Source organism: Podarcis pityusensis (genome assembly GCF_964106645.2).
Source record: "Podarcis pityusensis genome assembly, chromosome: 11".
Lineage (NCBI taxonomy): Eukaryota > Metazoa > Chordata > Lepidosauria > Squamata > Lacertidae > Podarcis > Podarcis pityusensis.
Window position 1 is genome coordinate 29,890,131 of NC_138036.1, and position 24,296 is coordinate 29,914,426.

General features: G+C 41.3%; 2 protein-coding genes across 3 annotated transcripts; one reads left to right on the top strand and one right to left on the bottom strand.

The window, feature by feature from the left end:
• Positions 1–433: 433 nt before the first annotated feature.
• UTP15 (UTP15 small subunit processome component) lies at positions 434–15,239 on the bottom strand. Its single transcript, XM_080972830.1, has 13 exons — positions 15,076–15,239; positions 13,374–13,552; positions 12,805–12,897; positions 11,541–11,725; positions 10,649–10,827; positions 8,990–9,115; positions 8,115–8,250; positions 7,438–7,522; positions 6,264–6,413; positions 5,586–5,687; positions 4,039–4,172; positions 2,781–2,839; positions 434–1,291 (listed from the first exon to the last, which is right to left on the bottom strand). The coding sequence occupies exons 2-13, from the start codon at positions 13,461–13,463 to the stop codon at positions 1,098–1,100; spliced, it is 1,533 nt and encodes a 510-aa protein (XP_080828956.1). The 5' UTR covers positions 13,464–13,552; positions 15,076–15,239; the 3' UTR covers positions 434–1,097.
• Positions 15,240–15,568: 329 nt separating this feature from the next.
• On the top strand, positions 15,569–24,166 carry ANKRA2 (ankyrin repeat family A member 2). Of its 2 annotated transcripts, XR_013977201.1 has the most exons (10): positions 15,569–15,705; positions 16,988–17,376; positions 17,754–17,912; positions 18,700–18,765; positions 19,616–19,713; positions 20,582–20,707; positions 20,869–20,935; positions 21,030–21,110; positions 21,805–22,348; positions 22,500–24,166. XR_013977201.1 is itself a non-coding variant. In XM_080973083.1 (9 exons), exons 2-9 carry the CDS (start codon positions 17,085–17,087, stop codon positions 21,858–21,860), a joined length of 945 nt encoding a protein of 314 aa, XP_080829209.1. In that variant the 5' UTR covers positions 15,569–15,705; positions 16,988–17,084; the 3' UTR covers positions 21,861–24,166. The 2 variants fall into 2 exon arrangements, 1 of the variants encoding a protein (XP_080829209.1); XM_080973083.1 differs by having other exon boundaries at positions 21,805–24,166.
• Positions 24,167–24,296: the final 130 nt, after the last annotated feature.

The window sequence follows — 24,296 nt, forward strand, 5'->3', positions numbered from 1 at the left end:
AAAAGTGAAGAGGCTGCTTGTTGGTGTGAAAGTTACAAGAGGTGGTCCCATTTCTGAGCCTTTTCACCTTTAAAAAGGCACACATTTTTTTCCTGATAACGATGATATTCCTATTTTAGTAAAACGAGTATATTCAGACCTTAACTTATAACTTGCTGATTTGAAGCACAATATGATGGTACAGATCAAATGTAAACTTCTTACATATTTGGCAATTATCAACATACATAGCCACCATTGGGCAATCCTGGCATCACTGTACAAAACAGACTTGTCATTTGGATTAGAAAGAGTTATGAATAATCAGAGCCCTTCGTCGACACACTGCTCCTATTCCTATGATGTGATGGGGGGGAGAAATCAACCATGTATTTAGCAAACACTCAACATGTGTTTTAATCAGTTGGAATAAATAGTGTAGCCAAAGTCAGTGTTGATGTTAAAAATTTTATCCTTAGGATTTAAAGTTATTTTAAAAAAGGGAAATATATTCATCATAAGCAGCATCAGATGCTATTTAAACATGATGTTATTTTCATATTTAACACACATAGCACGAATTCTGCTGAAAAGCTGAGAACACGCATATAGTTTTCCAACATGAAATCAGGCCTTACTGACCACCAATGGTTCCATGTGAGAAATTTAAAATCAGAAACGACACCATCTAATTTCACTGAAACTGCCATATTTCTTTCTATTTGAATAGCTGGGTATTCCATAAATGTCTCTTCAAGAAAGCAAGGAGAAAAAGCTGAAGATACCTGAATTATCTGTCTGTGACCATATAATTGAGGGCCCAATGGGTTTGTATAAATAAAGTCCAACTTTACACAATATAGGCAGAAATATTTTAACAGTTAAATTGCTTCTGATTAAAAAAAAAACAAAAAACCTTGTGGCAAAAAAAGATAAATCCCAAAGGGTCTTTGTTCTTCAATCACCAGTAATTTGTACCCTTCAAAAAGATACCCTGCCATTTTTCTCCTGCTTCAAAGCAATACTTTTTTGGGAGGAAAGGTATAGTGAAAATAAGAATCAAATGCAATGAACTCTCAGGTGACGTTGTCCAGCAATGGACATTGTTCCAGTGCCCTCTATAAACCATCAGTACTGTCCTTGTCCAGTCCCATGGGCTTTTTTCTTGCCATGGTAGCAAACAGTGCATCCATCATCCCCAAGACTTCTAGTAATTCTTCTTGGAGATCAATCTCTTTTTCAATGAGATTTTGAAGTTTTAGAAATTGCCTGTCAATAACCGAGGACTGTCCAACCACAGGCATGTAGATTTCTGCGAAGGAAGAGATACAAGTTAAAATGGAACTTCCCTGCTTATTGGGGTTTATCACATCTTATAAGCCTAAAACGAGTTTCCAGCCGCACCTTTAAAAAGTCTAAAATCGTTTTATTGAAGACAGCAAGGTTTTGCAGGCTTGCATCTTGCATCAAATGAAAGAGGCAGTGAGAAGTTTAATAAATGCAATACAAATGCTATGATCATCCTGACAGTCATTGTTTATAAAAAAAGACAATGCTTTTTCAATAAAATAAAATGAGGTCTAAAAGTGCTTTCAAAATTGTTCAATTAACAGTTACCCTTATAACTGTTATAAGCAGATATTTTATTAATTTTGCTTTTTAGAAGGAAACCTTTTATTATTATCAACACATTTATAAAAGTGCTTTGCTCAAGCTTCCAAAGCAGCTGGCAACGTAAGTCACAACCATCTTTCAATTAGTCTCAGGGTCAATTTTTTTATGGTAGCCCAAATCTCAGTTGTACGGGTGTATGTATATATCTCAATTTTAACTCATGAGCTATTGCTGCAATCTGCTCCAATTGTATTTTTTATCTTTATGAATGCTGTTTTTATTGTTATGTTACGTGAGCTGGTCTTTGACCGTAATAAATTATCTAGTCTCTGTGGAAAGCAAAAAAAGGACAGGACTGGCATGGAAGGCTTTCTATGAAAGGGCTTAAATTCAGCCACAAGCAAAACTGTGTGTGTCGACTTTAAAAGGGTCAGCTTCTCACACAGCAAACTGCCCAGTAACTATGATCTCCATCAGAACATCAAGGTGTCTCAGCCACCCAGAGATCGGGCGGGTGGCAAGTGAACTCAGCATCTTTTCAATTGAAGCACCCTGTCCTTGGTCTTCTGCTCAAAGAAGACCTCAGAGCCAATCACTTTTTACATACCAGGTGAATATCTTTTAATATGCATAGGCCTTTAAGAAAAAGTAAAGTTTAATTATTGGTTTGCATCCAGAGGCACAACAGCATAAGGACATTCATGCAAGGGGATTTCCCCATCCCCTCCTCTCCACTGCGGCCCTCTGAAGATGCACGAACTATGGATTCGGGGCCCCCTGTGAAATGCCATGGGATGAAAAGTGGTGCTGCAGTGGGAGCAAGGAAATAAAAATCACAAGGTGTCTCCGCTCAGTTTCAGCCAATTTCCTCTTTCCTACTGCAGTGCCCCTTGCCTGACCCCATGCCTTTCCCATCTTTCTTCTATAGTAGAATTCAGGATGGCACATGCAGCGATCAGACGATCTCTCATCCAGTCACTAACCAGATCCCGACCCACATCGTGCACCTTCAGACCACAAACTTCTATTAAATTGGTTATCATGGTAGTGTAAGAAAGCCTTGTACACAAAGCAAAGGCCATACCAATACATAGCATGGGCATCCTTCTTTGTGAACAGAAAAAGGGCGTCTTGGGTTACCTGGGTATGAATCAATTCTATTAGTATTGTCAGATATTAGTACTTACCTATAATCATTTCTGCAATGTTTATCAGCACAGGAGCAAATCTTGCATCAGTCACGTGTCTGCAAGTTAATAGCCAGATGTTAGCAATTTTCACTATTGTAGAAGTAACACACTGAAGGCTATGTTCTCTGTCATAGGGAGAAGGTGCTGTATGGAGATGGTGAGATGCAAGTGAGAAATAGAGGACAACTGCTGGCTACCAAAGTTCCTTCCCTTCCATCCTATTTCTGTTAACAAGAGAGGAAGTGAGGGTACTTCTACCAATCATATTTACCTCTCTTCTATGAGCTAGGTATTCAGAATAAGTAAGAATTAAGGATTATACCATTCCAACATCCATATTAAAGAATCACATACAGTGGTACCTTGGGTTACAGACGCTTCAGGTTACAGACTCCGCTAACCCAGAAATAGTACCTCGGGTTAAGAACTTTGCTTCAGGATGAAAACAGAAATCACACAGCGGCGGTGCGGGAGGTCCCATTAGCTAAAGTGGTGCTTCAGGTTAAGAACAGTTTCAGGTTATGAACGGACCTCCAGAACGAATTAAGTTCTTAACCCGAGGTACTAATGTACATGGAGGACTTCCACCTCTAAACAGCTAGATAGTTGGGCTTCATGAAACCAGAGGTGATGCATGAAAAGGAGAAGAGAGCCACAACTTTCAGGCAAAGGATTTCTTTTTAAGAAGCTTGCAAACGCAATGACTTTTGAAAAGAAGGAACAGATGCCATGTGCCAGGCAGGGAAAGGAAGTTATGGGGCTATAAAGTTGTTAAAAAGCAGGGGTAGCCAACATTATGAACTGCAGATGCTGCAGAGACTCAAACTTCCATCAGCCCTGGCTAGGATGGCCAATGACCAAGGATAAGGGGAGTTGTTGTCCAGTAACGTCTCAATAGCTCCTTCTGCTCCTCCAGTTATTCTGCCAGCTGCAGCAATCCGAAGAGGAGAGGTGAGAGCTAAAAGCGGGGGGGGGGGGGGGCTGAATTGCATCTGCCGATCTGACCTAACTTGCTGGCTCTCTGGCTGTAGGCATCTATTTCAGATGTGTACATAGAAGCTAAGCAGTGCTTTGCCAGGACTGGGTTCCTGTGATCATCCCACCCAAACCTTCACAAGCTGACCTTTCTTTGTTCCACTTTGACATGGCAGAACTGTCTGAAAGCCTTGCTTTAGGAAGCAGATGCCCAGTGCCATTTCTCCCAATCTGTAGCCCATTTTTTTGGCCCAGAAAACACAATTACGAAAGCAATTACCTTATCAAGAAAGAAAGGAGGACACTGAGCTGTTTTTCATCTCTCCCTGCGAGTGCGTTTTTCAAGGTTCCTCTGCGGTTTAATTCCTGAAAGAGCGTGACTATAACTTCAGGTGGCTTTTTCCTTGCGGAATCCTAGAAGCACAAAGAAAGGGGGTTGCATGAACTTAAGCAATTTGAATCATGCCTTGTCCATAAAGAAAAGGGAATGCATTCAGAATGTATCTAAAGTTCATTAACGGGACAGCTCATTGGGCTTCTAAGCCTCCAGTTCCTGTCAGTCCTTTAATAGCAAGGAGCTGCTCAAGGACCATCAAGTGAAACATCTACAACTCTGGCTTCTATTCCCAACCAAAATAAGATGTTATTTCTACAAATGGAGCCCATGCCCAGCAGTGGTGATAAGAGTCTGTAGATTTTGGCTAGACTAGAGCTGGGGAATGTTTTTCAGCAAGAAGGCTGCATTTCTTTCTGGGCAATTTTCTGAGGGCCACATATGAGCGCTAGGCGAGGCCAGAGAGAAAAATAGGTAGAGCAATGAAAAGCTTGACATGTATAGATTAGTTTTACATACTCTCATTCATCTCCCTCTGTCCAAGAATGTGTGGCATAATCAGGAATCCAGGACACATTCTAGTAGGCAAATACACTCAAGGACACAGGAAAGCAGACCTGGTGAGGGGTGTGGCCTGGGAAGAGTCCCAGGGCCAGATGGAAAGGTCTGCAGGGCCATCATCAGCCAGGCAGAAAGGACCACTCTACAGTTACTCCAAGACTAGCACTTGTGAGTTTTGCTTTCTGGTATAAGTATATAAAACAGTAGAAAGCATGGCTCATCAAATATAAAAAGGTACTTGAGTATTTTTTAGTTCATTAAGGCTCAGGAGTAAACCCTACACAAATGGAGTGGGGTCCCTAAGACAGTTGGGTGGCGCCTTGTACGCCTCCTTCCGACAACTCCTGCAGCTGGTGCCAAACGTATTGCTTCGCTGTGCTTTGGACCACATCAGCGAGACTGAGTGGGCGGTCTTTTTGCCTGGGCAGCCCAGGACCTCCATACACACTGCTCAGGCTTGCACTACGGGGAGGTCGCTTTGGTGTTGCTGACACAAGAGTTTGACTTCACCCCCGAAGGTGCACTGCGCTGTCTCTCGAGACAGATGGATGCCAACTACAACAAAAATACACAACAACCTTTTCATGAGATTTCCCACTGTTGGCAGTAACATCCATGCTGTAACTATGGGCTTTATCTCTACTGACTGTACATGATGACTACTGCAAACACAATGGAACAGCCTCTCCCTCTCCTCCCTCCACGTTCCCCCAAATCTGATCCAGAGCTGGAGGGACCCCAGAGCAGAGGAAGGGCAAGTTCTGTTGTACTTGTGGGAGCCATTCTGCACAATTATTTAGTTGTACACAGCCCTATGAACAATAGAAGGCCTTTGTTTATGGCAGATTCACTGGAAAGAATTTTACGGTACAATAGTGTAACTGAAACAGAATCACCCAATCTAAAAGGTGACTCAAGTCCTACTAGCTTACCTCAAGTACAGCATCAAGAGCCTTAGAAACCTGGAAACTTCTCAGGAGCTTATCATATTTCTTCAAATAAGTTTTGGCAGGCCTACTGACAATGAAATCCTCCTAAAAGATGAAGGGAGAGACAATCCATGATAAAACCCACAAATCACCATCCCACCTACTTCAATATCACCTTTGTATTGTTTGCATAGTTTATCCTGCCGTAGAAATGCAAAACCAGATACATTTTGTTCTTGTCAAGTTTATTTTCCCCTACACCCAGTACAGTGTTACCTCGGGTTAAGTACTTAATTTGTTCCAGAGGTCCGTTCTTAACCTGAAACTGTTCTTAACCTGAAGCACCACTTCAGTTAATGGGGCCTCCCGCTGCCACTGTGCGATTTCTGTTCTCATCCTGAAGCAAAGATCTTAACCTGAAGTACTATTTCTGGGTTAGCGGAGTCTGTAACCTGAAGCATATGTAACCCGAGGTACCACTGTACACTAAAAGTAAGGAACAGTCTGATTCAGTATACGGCAGCTTCCTAAGTTCCTCCAACTGATCAGTCAATGAAATGTTGCTGCCTAACTAACTTCCCCTTAAGTCTTTGTTACTCAGTTTCAAAAACATGATCTGTTAAGGCACCTCTTTTGCTAGTAGAAAACAGGACTTGCTCTGTGCATCCTTTTGTTCCATACCTGCTTCGGCATGTAGTTCTTTCCTTTCACAAAGGTCCTATAGGCGGGCCTTCTCCTCTGCTGAAGAAGCTCTCTTGCACCTTCATGCTTCCGGTGTTTAACATTCAGTATTCCATTTGTCATGCCTACAACTAGAGATTCATCCTCAGGCTAAAAAGAAAGAGAAACAGGCTTGCTTACCCAGAAACTAACTCAGACACACATTTTTAGTTCTCTGTCTTTAATTTAAAGCTTCCCATTTACAGCAAAGAAGAATTGCCTTGGGTAACATTTATTTTATTAAGAGATTTTTTTTAGCTGCCCTTCAGCAGTTAGGTATCAGGGCAGTATATAAAATAAGGAAACAATGGCTTCTAATATCCTATTCTGAGCAGAGGGCAGTTGTGAAAAGACATCAAGAATGGAATCAAGTTAAAGGCTGTCCCTAATTACCTGGCCTAGGCTACATCCACAACACATATTTCAGGCACTCTCATTCCCTTTTAAAAGTCATAGCTTCCCTCCTGCAAAAAATCCTGGGTACCGTACTCCGTTTAAGGGCCTCTTAACACCTCTCAGCTCCCTTAACAACTACTATAGCTCCAAGCATTCTTGGGGGTGGGGACGACTCTTAAAGAGGAACAAGAGAGCTTTAAATGTATGATGGAGCTGTGACCCAGGTGAGGTTACGCCCCAGCAACTTCTTCTAGTCTAATAATGTAATCTTATGCATGCTTATTCGAAAGCAAGTTCCACAGGGTTTATTTAAAGATAAGCATGCATAGGATTGTGCTGTCCAGTGCTTGAGGGATTGAAGTGATCGGCATTGGTGCCAACAGCCTTTAACTTGCCAAATTCGATGGTTCATGTACCTATTGACAATTAAGGCGATCTAAGATGGCTTTGGGCAGTACTGTCACCTCACCTGTAATCACCTGCCTGGTGCAAACAATATCTATTTGAAAGAAAACCTGGTGCAATACATTCCAGACAGACCCCTTTCAGGGGGGGGGGGGGCGTTTTCCACATTGCTTCCATACCATTATTGCAAGCACAACTGAAAGAAACCTCTTGGGGTGCCTACCAATCCTACAATTCTATGAAGAAGCCAGTGTGTGACCTAGTGTGTGTCTAAGCTCAATTTTCAAATTGTCAGGTAGTCATCACTTGCCAGAAGGTTTATTTTAGTACTTACTGCCAAGGCAAGACTGAGAATAGATGCTGCATAGTTAAAGCTGTGGACGACCTTGTAGGAAGTTGTACTGTAAACCTTCACATGCCTACAAAGAGAAAACAAAAATACTGATTTCAGAGTAGGTTAAATATTTCATGAAAATGTGACTTGCACCCAGTTGCTGCAAAAAAAAAAAAATTTTTTTAAATATGTGGCTAAACCCATATTTTCAAGTCATATCTTTTAGTGAAGGGGGAAACCAGAAGTAGAGTAAGAATGCACGCAAGTCAATATTCTAGGAACGCTGCTAAATTGTATATCCAGCTCTACATTCTGCAGTCTGCTTGTTTATTGAATTTATAACCCACCATTCCTCCCGAGGGAGCCCAAGACAGCAAACAAATCCACAATTTAAAGACAAAAACAAAGCAAAAACTTTCTGAAAACAATTGCATGTAAAAACAACAACAACAACCATTCTTCCATCCAGCGATTTTCGTGTTGCCAGGAGCAGAATTCCACCAAATTCCTGGGTAAAAAGAAATTTTTCTGAAATTCCTTCTGAAAGCTAATGGTGATAAAGGCACCTTTAACCAGTTGCAAGACAAAACAGAAAACACACAGCTCTGTGTATGGAATTACACTTCTACATGGAAAGCTCTCTAAAAAGCCAGTAAGAGAAACTGAAAAATACAAACCTGTCTAGTGAGCCGGAAAGCAGTCTCTGACCAGAGCTACTCAGACACAAACAGGTTACAGTCTTATGGTGATTTCTCAAGGACACTAGTAACTGTCCTCCTCTAAGGAAGTCCCAGACTTTAACATAACGACCACCTTTTAAAAAGAAAGGATTATTTGTACACAAATAGTAAACAAGGCATTTCATAGGCATGCCACAATTTTCCCTCTAGGCCAGGGTTTCCCAAACTTGGATCTCCAGCTGTTTTGGGGACTACAATCCCCATCGTCCCTGACCAATGGTCCTGCTAGCTAGGGATGATAGGTGGGGGAACTTATGGCCCTCTAGATGTTACTGAACTGCAACTGCCATCAGCCCTAGCTAGCCTGGCCACTGATCAGGGATGGTGGGAGCTGTAGCACAGCAATCTCTAGAGGACCACATATTCCCCACCCAGAACATATAATCTAATAGAAGATAAAACATCCCCTTACAGTAGGAAGCACTTGTCTCCCATACAGACTGCATTATACACAGAGACCTACATGAACAGCAGCAAAAGGAAAGACACACATATCTCCCTCTGACACTCCAAAGTCAATCTTGCATGTTTTTTTCTTAAAAGGATGATGGAAAACCAAGACTGAAAACAGCATTTCAATATACCCTTGAAAAAAGAAAAAAGACTTAGAAGCTACTATCTAGCAAGCACAGGGCTTCAGCCACAAATGGTACAGAACCTTGCAGAAGCACACTCTTGTCACTAGGGTCTGCACCCTCTATCGATGACAAAGAGGGAAATAAATAAGAGAATCATTGCAGACAGAACTAGAAACAAGCTGTATGGTTGGGTGGAAGGAGGGAGGGAGGGAAACTGCCCGTTTGCTGAAATACCTGCAGTCACAAGAAGACCTCCGGAAGGAAAGAGATTAACACTCTCAACCGGCTGCCCATGTTCTATCGTCATGACGCTTTTTTCTGCCCGTGTATCAAACACTTTCACAGTATGATCGTATGAACCTAGAAGGCATCCCAGAAATAAGGAAAAAGAAGAGTTTGAGGGTTGTAACAGTTGACATCATGACTACAAGCCTACTATTTCAATGAGTCTGTACTGCATATGACTTAGCTGGATGCAACCCCAAGATTTTAACATACATAGAATAACAGAATGTTGTTCTAGGTGCAACCCCCCCCCCCCCCAGACCCAAAGCATGTGTATTACTGAAACAGCCACGGGACTAATATAAAACATCAATGATCAACTACATCTCACCCTTCCACACCAAATCACACTGAAAGCAACAGTTCTGAAGGGACACACCACTTTACCCAAGCATGATTCCAGAAGTTACTGTTATCAAGTCTAAAATAAATTGCTCACTAAAAAGAGTGCAGCAAACACTTGTGGGGTTTGAATCTTGTTTTCATTTGATTTGTGATTTTAATCCATGGAAACCATTTAGTGACTCCTCTCTCATCGCCCATAATGTCTGGGCTGCAATATTTTTAAATGAGCCAACTACAATTATGTCTTCTTATGCAATGACTTCTACTTAGATCAAGCATGAAGAAAAGAAAATGAAAGTGCAAAAAAAAAATTCAGCTTAAGCAGAAAATCATTCTGCCTGAACAGAGCCCACAAAAATTTGCAAGCAGCACAATATTAGGTAAAGGGACCCCTGACCATTAGGTCCAGTCGTGACCGACTCAGGGTTTGCGGCGCTCATCTCGCTTTATTGGCCGAGGGAGCCGGTGTACAGCTTCCGGGTCATGTGGCCAGTATGACTAAGCCGTTTCTGGTGAACCAGAGCAGCACACGGAAACGCAGTTTACCTTCCCGCCGGAGTGGTACCTATTTATCTACTTGCACTTTGACATGCTCTCGAACTGCTAGGTTGGCAGGAGCAGGGACCAAGCAACAGGAGCTCACCCTGTCACAGAGATTCGAACTGCCAACCTTCTGATCTGCAAGTCCTAGGCTCTGTGGTTTAACCCACAGTGCCACCCACATCCCCTAACACAATATTAAGAAGGCATTAAATTAGAGAAGCAAATGGCGGTTACAGAGCAATAAGGAAAGCAAGCCTTCTATAGCAGGAATGGGGAAACTCTTTCAGCCTGAAGGTCACATTCTTTTCTGGGCAACCTCCCAAGAGCCAAATGCCAGTGGTGGGTGGGGCCAGGGGCAAAAGTGAGCAGAGCAATAAATGTACCTTTGTGAGGAGCAGGCTAGTTGTCTCACATATACACCTCTCTGTCCTCCCATCCAGGAAACTAAGTAGCCATTATCAAAGTTCAAGGACATACTCCAGCCAGGCAAAAGCACTCAAGGAGGGCATGAAATGGGGCTGGTGAGGGGTGTGGCCTAGCCAGATCATGTGCTGGAGGGGGGCATAGGGAAAAAGAACCAAGGGCCAAATAGAGTGACATGAAGGGTTGCATTTGGCCTCCAGCCCTGATTCTCCAGCTCTGTTTTATGGTAAACCTGCAATATCTACAAAGAAAGTGTGCCCAGCAGTGACCCAGAGAAGTAGAACGTGAACCACCAACCTGTTACAAAAAGATCAGCATTCAGTTTACTAGTACAGCCACATCTCACATAGTCTGTGTGCTCGTTGTAGGATACGATTTCTGATGCGGATGAAATGTCCCACACCTTTGATGTGTAATCATCTGCTCCAGATACTATTCGGAATTTATCGGATAGAAAGCCCACAACATGTACTGCTCTAAAAAGAAAGATTCAAAGTTCCCCAAATTAGTCCTTTGGAACGTTTGGTCACATACATGAATTTTCCATTCATCTCCAGTATTATTTATGGTGATGACGGCTACATTTATATCCCACCTTTCCTCCAAGTTCAAGGAGGCATACATGGGCCTCCGCTCCCCATTTTATCCTCACAACAAGCCTGTAAGGCAGTTTACTACTGACAAATGTCTAAAGGACCTAGACACAAAAGCTTTCAAGGCAAATCCAGGAATTGGAAATCCTGAGAATATTCTGCTGAGATGACCTTGGATGTGTGGTCTGATGTGACGAATTCACCAGAAAGCTAAATGAAATTTCCTGCTTTTGTACATCATGAAAAAGAAAAGTAGACATACTAAAGTGAGCCACCTGGAATGGACTGAGGTGTGAACCAGTTTCCTTAGGTGACTAGTATTCCAGAACAGCAGGACCATAACTGACAAAGCCTTGCATGGATCTTTAGCAATCAAAGCTCTCAAGACGAAGGTACACAAAGCTCAATTTGGCAGGAAGGTTCAAATGGGAAGTCATCAAAGAAAAATTCAGTGCAAAATGCAGGCTACAAGCTTGATGCATTGTGATTACCCAAAAAGCACTCATTAAATGCATTTTCAATACCCAGTGACCTTGCAGAGTGTAACACAAATATTTGCAGAATGGACCTGTTTTAAGTAAAATATGCTCTCTTACTTAGTATGGCCATCAAACTGTCGCAACGCTGCTCTTCCACTGGTATCAAAGAGTCGAATGCTGCCCTCTTCACTGCCAGCAACCAGCAACTTCCCATCATCTCGATACGTAGCACAGTATGCTACATCTTTGAAGCGAGAGAAGGTTTTGATTGGTTCTTGAGAGTATCGACCGTAAATGTGGATCTAGAACAAAATGTAATGTGTACATGGAGAGCATGACAACCAGAAGCAACTGAAATACCAAACTATCTCTTTTGCCCAATAGCAGTATTGTTGCTGGACTTCAGCCATTCATTCCATCTATTGTTAGCACAAGGCCCTTCATGGATGGAGAGGGGGAGATTTGGTCCTGTAGGCTCTGTGCACAAAGGTATATTCCTCTATGGAATTTGAGCATAAAGTGTCAAAAATGGATGATGATAAGGGGCAGGGTTTTCCACTAATGCAATGACAGCCCTGAAAAATTAATTCCCCACCCCCACCCCATTGGTCTGAATGGCAACCAGTTACTTAGACGGGACAAAGTAAAAGTGCAACACTCAGTGGACAATTGGGTTTTGTGAACCACTTCCAGGCTATACATTTGATTTGATTTCAAACCATGCAAGCATCATTGTGATGTCAGGTGATTGACAAACAGGTGGTCCCACCTACCTGTCAAATTTGGCTTGCAAGGGATGGGAGAGAGAATGCCGTTTACCTTGCCGCTGGAGCAGTACCTATTTATCTACTTGCACTTTGACATGCTTTCAAACTGCTAGGTTGGCAGGAGCAGGGACCGAGCAACGGGAGCTCACCCCGTCGTGGGGATTTGAACCGCCGACCTGATCGGCAAGTCCTAGGCTCTGTGGTTTAACCCACAGCGCCTCCCGCATCCCTGTCATCAAGAATTACAATATATAAATAAACTTTTGCTGCTTAAGTAATAAGTTTTCCCCCATCCTTCCATTGCCAGAAATGCTTTTCCTTCCAGCATATGTTTCATCCCTTTTTGGTTTATTTTCTAAATAATGCATGTATCCTAATGCCCCAAACAATCAGGTGATAATTATCTGTATACAACAAAAATTTCAACAGGGCTTTATGGAGGCAAACGGGCTTGTAAAGGCCCTTTGCAGATAAAGGCAGCACAGTCCTATGGTGTTACTTCCGCAGCTGCAACAGAAGCAGACAAAATAAGTGTGCAAGCGAACTTAGCAGAGCCCTATATAATACAAGTACAAGAAGAGGCTATGAAAACTGGACTATATTTTAAACCTTACCCTCGATGAAGCTGTGACAGCATAGTTATATGGAGGAACTGGAGAAAAGTCTATTTTGTTCACTGCACCAAACTCCTTTATCTGAATAGGAGCCTTAAAAAAATGGTAACATAATTAACATTGTGTTCTTAAGACAGTTCCTTTAACAGGATATTTACAAAAGTGAGAGAGAAGATAAAAATGTTAAAATATTTATTAGATTACAAACTTTTAAAAACCATTCAAAAATGTACTAGGTTTTATTTGTTTTAGTGCTATAACTCCTATATGGAATTGCATGTACAGGATTTCATCTGATTATTTAATTCATGTACTTGCATTGTTGTTTCTCTGTTTCATTATAGCTGTTTTTTAAAGGTTTTAAATTTTTCTTTGCACTCTAGTGTCATAACAAAGCAGTATAATTGCAGCAGAGGTACACCTATTTAAGAAAACCATATATATATATATATATATATATATATATATTATTCTAATATAAGGAAGCACAGAACTCAAATGCAAAGTTTCCATGCATTCTCTTTCAATCTCCAAGTCAAATTAGTGAGATTGAAACAATGTATTATTACCTTGAAATTCTTCCAGTACGAAGTATCCTTTGTTACTTTCTCACCAAGCTTTGGAAAAGACTGAACTTTAACAGGTTTGTACTCAGCCATTTTATCTTAAGTACAGTAAAAGTTCTTCAAGTAGCAAAATATAATCTTCCAGCGTTGCAAATTTCATATGGTGAAAGTAGAACAGGCTTCTGAGGAGGGGAGAACAAGAGTACACAAAACACTGAAATCTATCTATAATACTAAGCAAACATGTACTGCAAATTTTAAAGCAATTCACAAACTATTCGTTACCCCTATGAACTAACCTACTCTCCCTCATTTTGACTGACATGATACATTTTAATACTCATCTAAAACAAGTATTTTGTTCCTCATTATACAGCTTCAATATTTGGCAGTATTCTGTATCTAAAGCAGACTAGAATAGCTGTCCAAACCCTTCTAACGGAACTCAGTACATATCAGTATTTTGCCTCAAAAACAAAACCTATATATCCTGAACTTGTAAAGCAACAAGTGGTTTCAAAACAACTCTGAACTGTCTTAAGGTTCTCCAGGATCACAGGATCTTGTGCAAAGCAATCACAAACTGAACTGACATGAAGTCTAGGGAGTAAATGATCATAGGAGTATAGAAAGCTGCCTTATACTTAGTCAGACCACTGACATATCTAGCCAAGTACTGTCCACAGTAACTGGCATCAGCTCTTCAGAATTTCAGACAGGGGACATTCCCAGCCCTACCTGAAGATGCAAGAGGTTGAATCAATAACCTTATGTTTCCATGCTCTACCACTGAGCTACAGCCCTTTGATAAAACTACAGAAAAGAAAAAACTCAGAGCACTGCCGTTTGAGTTTCTTAAGGGTGGTGGAAAGCAAGCAAAGTCAATATTAGCGCAATCCAAACAAAACTCTCAGTCAATGTCAGCTACTAACACCATAGTTAATAAGCATGTTTAGGACTACAGCTTACAAAGAACTTGATGTACAAGACAGAACAACATTCCTGACTTCACAAACCAGGAATAGTCAATGTGTTGGGATACTCCAGGTATTGCTGGACTTCAGCTTCAATAATTACAATTCAGCATAGCCAAAAGAGAAGCTTTTGGAGTCATTTCTTCCCCCCCCCCCAAAAAAAAGGTAATTGAGGTGAAGGTGGAGCAGAGAGAGAAAGAAACACATGTTATGTATAGCATGGAAAAAGTAAATAGAACATTTTCTGCCTCTTTCATAATATTAGAATCTTAGGATCACCAGATGAAATTGGATTGGAGGTTCAGAATAGACCAAATAAAAGTACTTCTTTACGTGCTGGAGATGGTCACTAGTTCAGAAAGCTATCAATAGCAATGAGCCAGGATAGCTCAACAGAATGTCCACATTCAAAGGCAGTATTCACTTATACATCAGGATACTAGGAACAGACAGCTGTGGAGAGATGCTGCTGCCATTAATCCCTTGCCTGTGGGCTTCTCTGTCTTCGTTGAAAATAAGATACTGGACTAAATTTGGGTCTAGCAGGGTTCTCCTGAAGCTTTCCCTGAAACTGAGGGGCAGCTTCGCCAGCCAGTTTCCTGCGTCTCCTACATGTGATAGAGACATAAGACGCGAGTCTGATGAATGCGATCGCTCTGAGAAGAAAGTCACACGCGCGTGTTTCCTGCGGGACAAGACCTCCAGCCTTTCAACCAAGGGACTAATCTTACCTCAGAATTTGAAGATTTCTTCCTCAGCGCTTTTGAGTCACGTTGCCGCCTATGGAGGCCGCCATCGCCGCGCTCAAGCTTCCGGATAGGATGCTTACGTCATGAGCAGCGCGCCGCCCCTGCCGTCAACAACGGCGCGTTGTGTTCTACTCACGATCCCCGTCCTAGAGATAGGAAGAAAATAACACCAACTAAACTTCGGGTTCCTATCGGAAAGGGGCACAAACATAACCCAGCGCAAGAGAGCCGCCTGGCGGTGCTCACATTTCTGTCCTATTCAGCTCATATAATCTCAACATCATTGTAATTCATCCTGAAACCGGAATTTTATCAGGCCTTCCTTTTCCCGCCCTTAGGGGCGCGGGTGGAGCTGCGGTCTAAACCACAGAGCCTTGGGCTTGCCACCTTCCTTATCTCTATGTCGGGAAAGCGGAGGGAGGAGCTTTTTGTGGTGACGTAGAACACCGGTCTCCTCCTCCTCTTCCCCCTGAACTTAAAGTGTACTCCGCGAGGCAGCTTGACTTTTTTCCTTCCGGTTCTAAGCGGAAGTGACGATATGGGCCGCCACAACACAACAATAACAGCGCCGCGGTGGAAGATGTCAGTGAGGAACGACGAGAGAATAGGAAGGTAAAAGGGCGGAGAAGGGGAGCGGGTAGACTGGGAGTTGTGCAGACTGGAGCGCCAGTCTTGGGCTAGAGGGACCTGGGTTCAAATTCCCGCTTAGCCTCAAAGCCCTTCCCATCTGCACCAGCATCCCGTCTCCCACCATGGCCAATGGCAGCATCCGAGCGAGACTGAAGCGCCCTGCAGCTGCTCTGCAGGAGTAAAAGCGCCTCTCTCACACAGCACGTAGGCCATCCCCTGCATCGTAGTAACTGTAGCCATGGATTTATTGAATCCCTCATTCGAAAGCAGTTGAAACTGATGGCCCCGCCTTGAAGCAGCAAATTCCATAAGTAAGCTCTGTGCTGTCTGAGGAAGCACGAATATAAAAAGCTGCCTTTTGCCGTGTCCGATTCCATTCGTGTTGGCAGCCTCTCTCCACAGTCCCGTGCAGGGATCTTCTTCAGCACCTGCTACTAGATCTTTTTTAACGAGTTGCCAGGGATTGGATACAAAGCGTGCGCTCTGCCAAACTCACTCACACATTTGTTTCGGTTTTCTGTCCAAAGGCTAGGAGCATCCATAATCATTCCATTAAAATCACTGAATTGTGCACAATAATGTTGAAGAAGCTTTAACAGTGGTTGGTGGTGAACTCCCAGTTTGGGGACCTAATCAAGCCCTCCCCTTCCCCACACAGCAAGTTTTCCTGGCCCTGCAAGACCCCACCAGTTTGGTAGCAATGGTAAAAAGAAATCACGTATGCGTAGCACTGGGGGTGCAAATTGCCCCCTACCCAGTCATCAAAAATTGAAGGCAATGTGATTTAAAGTTTTATATGCAATACAAAAAAAATGTTTATATCAACATTTGTGTGGCTGTTTGGGGATTTTCTTATGCACAGAAGGTAGTTCTATGATAGAGGTAAGTAGATCTGCATCTGCTGCTAGATCTGTAGGTGATCTGTAGGTCAGCATGGATCTCTGATTCATAGTTGTTTAACAGTAGCAGCAACAAGATGACTCACCACCACTTAAATATATATTACTAAAATTAAGAGCACTTTTGTTCTGAAGGGTTGTGAACTCGCTTTTGTTCTGCTACTCAGAACAAATTGCTAGATTCTGAATTATTTAATTCTAAGAGTAAGTTTTTTGCACCAAGTTCTGGTGCAAAATCTTGGGATTTTGGACCATCCCAGAATAAATAATCACATCTGTTCAGAATGATGGACTTTACTGCATTTTCATTATATGTTTGTGGCATTATAGTCAATAGCATATTACTGTTTTATGTTCAATTGCAGATGGTCGTAACCCTTGGCTGTTGAGATTTTATTTTAATTTTTTCAAGAAAACTGAAATAAAAGCCATAAGAAAACACATCGTATAACTGAGATTTGAATGATGGAATCATCTACAAATCTAGATGTTGGAACCCAGTTAATTGTGGAAGACTGTTCTGGCAGCTATAGCCTGTCTCACATGCCAGATATTAAAGTGGAGCCTCACCTCGATTCCAGTGTTGAAGAAGGACCAGCTCAGAGTGTTGCCATGGGAATGAAATTCATTTTGCCCAATAGGTTTGATATGAATGTGTGTTCTCGGTTTGTCAAATCATTGAATGAAGAAGACAGCAAAAACATTCAGGATCAAGTGAACTCTGACCTTGAAGTGGCATCTGTATTATTTAAAGGTTGTGATTTAAAACTTATCTTTAGCTTTAACTATTACTGTTGGATAGATGGATAAACAGGAAAATGCTATATTGGCAAAAGAATGCATACACACATATGAATACTAACATCTTTCTTGTTCAGCAGGCATCATCTGCCTTTAACTGCCTGCTGAGAACATTTCTATGCCACCAGGCTTATGACAGCAATTAATAAGAATACATTTTCCCATGATGATTAGTTGATGGCCTCTGATTTTATGTTGTTATTATTATATATAATTATTATTGTACACCACTTTGATTTTCTATGATATAGTGGTATATAAATCCTTTTATAAATAAAGTAAATTTGAAGAAGCTATTTTGAACACTTTTTTCTTGCTTTCTTCATGTAGCAGAGTGCAATATCCATACTTCTCCTTCTCCTGGAATTCAAGTAAGACATGTCTACACCCCATCAACTACGAAGCACTTTTCTCCCATAAAGCAGTCAACCACATTAACTAACAAGCACAGGGGAAATGAAGTTTCTACAACCCCTTTGCTTGTAAACTGTAAGTGATTCTTCGTGGAATGGTAAATTTAAGTTTTCATTTTGGGATCCTCCATTGGGATTACTACAAGAAACTGGTATTTGCATTCACTTTAAGCCATTCACCCAGTCATTTATTTATTTCTAAATTGATTAGGGGTAAGATCTCTTTAACTGAAAGCAGTGACTTTGTCATTCTGGGTTGCCAAGCTTTCTTTCAAAATAGAAAAGGGCTAGGCATGATAGTATACTGGAATAGAAAGGCAAAAGGCACCACACATAATGTCTTTGATATTCTGTTGCCTAAGGAACATCAAGAAATTGTAAACCAATTCATCATTTGTACATTGAGCAAACCTACATTATTTTTCATGCTAGTCATGTTGGGGGAAAAGACATGTAAGCCTTATCCTCACCCAATGAAAATTTTATTCATGTACACTTCTGAAATTCCAAGTAAGGCATTGCTCATATACTTTCAAGACTTCTTATTGTAGCCATAGGGGCTGTGTCTATCTCATTGAAAGCTGAAATTCTCAGCAAGCTGTTTTTTCTAATCCCAGTCCCGCATTCTTGCCTCCTTTGGGATCAGGGTCTACACACAACCCTTCTTATTGGATGGTTGTGAAGGTAAATGAATTGTAAAGTAACTTTCTGTGCCAGAAATAGTAGCAGGCTGCATGGTTGTGTCAGCTATGTGATCATCCTCTCTGTGTTACTTTTCTCTAACAACATGCAGTCAGTATTGTAGTCCTAAATCATGGCAGTATTTCACCACAGAAGTTGATATATTTCTGCTGTTTTTGCAGCTCTTTCCGTTCACCAGCTGGCAGCTCAAGGGGAAATGCTGTATTTAGCTACACGCATAGAGCAAGGTGAGAATTTATTTTGGTCTTTTTTTCTGGCAAAAAATGATCAGCTGCTAGGTTGGGGTGGGTCCTGCAACTGGCCCTATTCGCATTTGTGCTTTATTTCATACATTTCTGTTCTGTGGAAATGGCTCTGAAATGTTTTTTGCCTCGTAGATCATGATGTCAAAACTTATATATCAGCACTGCAGAAAATTATATATATAGAAAGGTTTTTTTGGTTTCTAGTCACTCTTCTTTAAAAAAAGAAACATAGTGCAAACCTATTTTTTTAGTGCTGTGATGCTCTGGTTATAACTCCTATCCAAGCTATCCTGTGATATTTGTTCTTTGAATTATGCAATGTTTATTGCTCATTAGCCAAACAGGCTAATGTTGAATTACGTAACAGGGCAAGGTGCATATTTCAGATAGTAGGAGGTGTTCGCCCTGGCCCCTTATTGTAGCAAGCCTTGTCTTCATTTTTAGGGCCTATGGCATCCAGAATTTGCTTCCAAAAGTGAGTGAAGCTGACTCACTTGTTCCTTCTCACCCACCTCTGACAGTATTCACTCCATGGCATTGTTTACTTTGCATTTCCACCATAACAGGGATCCACAAATTGTGTCTTGGCTTAGTAGTCAGCTGTTATTTTTGTTTGCAACCAATTCCGCTCAAAAGATTGGGGAAGGATGTCTCTCACTTTAAACTGACCTTTGAAAAGGAGCAGAGGGCAGTATTCTTTGCTTTTCTGCATCCCTCTTTATCCCAGCATAGTGAGTTGAAACCCAATCCCCCCAAATATTCATAACTTTATTCCAGCATCACATGGAGACAACAGGAGTGAGATGGTTGATCTGTATGTTTTGTTAAATAGAAAATGTAATCAACCATACGGACGAAGAAGGCTTTACCCCTCTGATGTGGGCTGCAGCTCATGGGCAGATAGCAGTGGTAGAATTTCTGCTTCAAAATGTGAGTGAAAATATGTCCCCCCCCCAATGCATTTCTAGTGATAGTCAACAATTGTAGTGCTCTAAATCCATCAAGAACAATGCTTGTAGCCTCTGAAAGTTGTCTGAAGACCTCTTGTGAAGCCTTACATAGATGGTAACAATGCTACGCTATCGTTTCAATCCCAGGTTGTAATTTTCTGTCTAGATCTGGTCAACACCATGTTTTAGCCATGTTACAAAAGATTCAGAGGAGAAACACTAATGCATGATTTATGCACAAAGTCTGAAGAAAAATCAGGTCTGAGGGCTATTTTTTATTTTTATCTAGCCACTGAGGATGATACCCATTTCTTCCACTTACAATTCCTGGCTGAACATCTGTTGCTAACTGTTCTACCTCTACAAATCCTAGGTTCTGATAGCCCATGAGCAGGGGCGTAGGAAGGGGGTGCGGGGGTGCATACCTCACCGCGCCGCCCCCCCTGCGCCCCCGCCACTCCGGGTGCCGGAGCAGCTAGCTACGCCCCTGCCCATGGGCACTGTAACAGTCTTTCTTTCCAAAGGGCATGAAAGAACAAGTCCATAAGCAATGGAACTGTTTACCAGGTACAAAGAAAAGAAGCAGTAGTTTGAGCTGCAACAAATCATGCTTAGGCTGTACATAAGGAAAAAAGAAGTGTAGACAGCTGGCTAGTTGTACAAATTGTCCATGGAACTTTTGGAATCTCCTCTTCCCCATATAAAGAATTAAATGGCTGGGCTGAGTCCAGGGTGATTTCAGTACCTAGAATCTGGACAGTATATAATTGGACACATGGGGTTCCATCCATCAGGATTTTTATTAGTCTAACCCATAACACATTTTAAACCACTGCTCTTTCTGTCAGGGTGCAGACCCACAGATCCTTGGAAAAGGGCGAGAGAGTGCACTATCACTGGCCTGCAGTAAAGGATACACAGACATTGTCAAGATGTTGCTTGACTGCGGAGTTGATGTAAATGAATATGACTGGGTAAGCCCTTTACTGGAGCTACTATCCACATTACAAACTTTTGGGTAGTAAAAGGAGCCAAAATATATGGACCCCTGTTCATATACAGCTTGCTTGGGTCACTGAACTGTGCAAATGAATTCTGATATTATTATTTCTTTTCATTTCTTTTTCTTTTTCAGAATGGTGGTACACCTTTGCTCTATGCTGTGCATGGGAACCATGTAAAATGTGTCAAAATACTCTTAGGTAAGTATTATGAAGGCAGTTATTAGCCAGTAAGGACTGTAAGAACAGCAGGATGTTAGCAAATCAATGATTTGTTTCCTGTTGTTTTAACTAGAGCACGGTGCTGATCCTACTATAGAGACAGACTCCGGATATAATTCCATGGATCTGGCTGTAGCCCTGGGCCATCGTAGTGGTGAGTATTCAAGCACTTTAGGATTTACTTTAAGGGTTGGTGCTCTTTTTTTGTATCAGCCGCTTTACCTGTTGGTGGTTCACAAAATGCACAGGCTTTTACTGTTGCTTCTGGAGAGGCCTTCTTTATCACCATTTACAGCAGTGGTAGTTTATGCAGATATGGGGGAAGACAGCCTAGTGCTGTGCATGCATTGCACTCCCTTCCCCCACTCCTTGATCATCTCACTGTTATCCTTTATGCTGTAGATTGATAGCTGCTTCTTTTGCTACCTAGAACTTGGTGGGGGCAGGATAGGACTAACAAATGAGCTTGCCCCTATTTATGTATGAAGAGGCCAAGTTCCATTTCTTGGCCATGCCAGAGCAGCAACAGGGAACCAGAAGGGCCAGACTGAAATGTGGCCAACGTTTTGCAGGCCACATTCCAATGGAAGTTTTTGCCTTTCCTTAATGTGCTGCTTTAGGCAGTGATCAGATATACCAATAGTGAATGGGGCCAAAAGCATTTAAAATATTCATACACACATAAACACACACACACACACACACACACACACACACGGATTACTATTCTGGATTACTACAAACTCTATGCAATTTCCACTTTTTCAGCTCTCCTATTTACATCTCCAAAATAGGATAGATCACCACTTAAGAGCTGAACACTAATCATATTTTTTCCCCTGATTCAGTTCAACAGGTTATTGAGTCACACTTATTAACACTCCTTCAAAACATCAAAGAATAATGACATTTTCTTCATGAGACAAGACTTTGTATGTGAAGAAAAACTGGGTTTTAGGACGGATCAACATGAAAAAGACTTGATTTTTGAAAAATCAGTACCGTGGTCCCACCATTGTTGGAGGACGGCAGGTGGGGGAGACTCTCATTACTTTAGGCAGTCCTAGTTTGCCACCCAAACCAGGGATTTTGGCAGTATCTGTTGGCCTGCACGTTTTAAGCAGTTATTGGTTGTGCAGATGGAAAAGTTAGCAGCACCAAAGCTGCAGTGTTGAGCATGGCCTGCCACCAGCAAGCCTTTCCCTTGCAGCAGTGCTGCTTTATCATACCAGGAAAAGACTGTACAAAATCACATGACGGGGACTGTTGTGTAAGAAACTTCCTCAGCTACATTTTTGGGCAAGAGAGTGCTTGACGTTTGGATTCAGGAAAACTTTCTGAGGCTTTGCTCAGGCAACACTTCTGTCATTGGTAAGATTTTAACATGATTCAGTTTCATGTATTTCGCTGACGTTTGTCAAACCACATCTATCCGACTTGCAAATATTTCATGCAATATTGAATATTCTGTTTGACAAAGGAATTGGAGAGAATTTAACATCGTATAAAATAACATACCTCCTTATTCTTCATAATCTATTAGAAGTCTACTTGGAGCACTACATTAGTGCATATGCTACTGAAATGAGTCAGCTGGTGCCAGGGAATGCAGCATATGTATTAAAAATTGCAGTTAAGAACTGGCTAGGTACTCTTAGGTGAGGGTAGAAAGGCTTTCTCCCTGATTGTACTCTACAATCAGCTTGTATATCAGCCCACAGATGTAACTGTGTTACGTTATATGTATACGTTACTTGTTTGCTGGTGAATGGCAGAGAGTCGAGAGAGTTTCATCCCATTTGTATCCTGCTTCCTTTCTGTGCTGTCTCATGCTTAAATACAAGGCTGCTCTACCTCTGTATTTCTGACTTTGCCACCCAAGTCATCTGAATTAGCTAGTTTACTTGCAGCCGAAAGTTGTTCTGTAAGTAGTGAAGTTCTTTCAAGGTTATACTTCAGAATATAAGTGAGTAAATTTCCTGTTTGGATGTTTTGTTTTGTTTTGTTTTTATTTAAAAAATAAATATCTGCCAACATTGAGAAATGTTTTTCAGTACTTTTCTCCAATATGCTGGATTTCTATGAACCAATATTTCTTTGACATGAGAGGTTTGAATCATGTCCCTTTAATTCTGAAATGGTTAGATTCCATGAAACACCTGTGTTTTCTGAGCATATAGGGCAGATCTTAAAACTATGAGTGGAGAATGTATGTCTGGTACTTTCACACAAACAAGATAAACCTTTTAACAGCCTTTCTGAAAGGCTGAGAACCACAAACTTCGACATGATCCTCTGCTACAGGTCAAGACTTATACCCAAAATGTAGACAAGTAAATGGTACTTGTCTTGCATTATGACTTTGTCATACCCAAAGAGCCAAGACGTTCAAATGGTCAATACTGTGAACTTGTGAATACTGAGAATTTTGCACAGATTACCATGAAATGCTGTATAAATGTAAATAAACCCTTCCCCTTTCACACAGTGTACCTAAAAACTGTCTGAAACAGCAATGGGACTATCTTCCCCTCCTATGCTTGCCTAAATAAGGTTGAAATGTGTAAGAGTGAACTGTAAATGTATTTAAATGAAAGTTAGGTAGTACAATGTGCTCAAAGCCTAAGAGCTAGAATAATAATTAAAACAAATATTTATTTCCAAGTAAAAGTGTTTCAGACTTAGTATAAGGCAGATTGTGAACAGGGCATCCTTTTGTGGTTACAACCGATGAAAACGAGCTTGCTCCCATGTTTGCCGTATCTCTATCACATATTACACAGAACCATTATTCTTCAGTTAAAGAACAAAAAAAAACCTGTAGAAGTAACAATGTTTTATTATAAAGTTAAAAGCATTTAGCATCTGTTTAAAATGCATGTTTCCAGTAATGAAAATAAACATTTTTCTCTGAGGGGTAATTGTGCAATACTGAACATGCAATAGGTTCCCTGTTCTCAAGAATCTGATTAGCCAAAGCAGACTATTTAAATTCCTCCATTCCCCCCCCCCATGGACCTATGCAAGTGAACCCCTCTATAAATGATGTCTTTGATGCACTATGTATTAGGATGTGTCTGCCAAGTTTTTGCTCAAGCTGCTCAGCTAAACTATTGTTTTGATCTTGTAAAGTTGTGTCTTAGGTGTTATTACCTATTTTGAGAGTTGCAAGTTCTTCATATAGTGCAAATAAACTGTTTTTAAATGAAATTGTTTACCTTGATTTCTTCTTGAGCATGCTAAATGAAAAACACACACCGTTTTTCCTCTGTAACTGTCAATGGTTGCATTTTATGCAACATTAGGCTGGGGCGTGTCCCATGCCTGTTTTATACAGCTT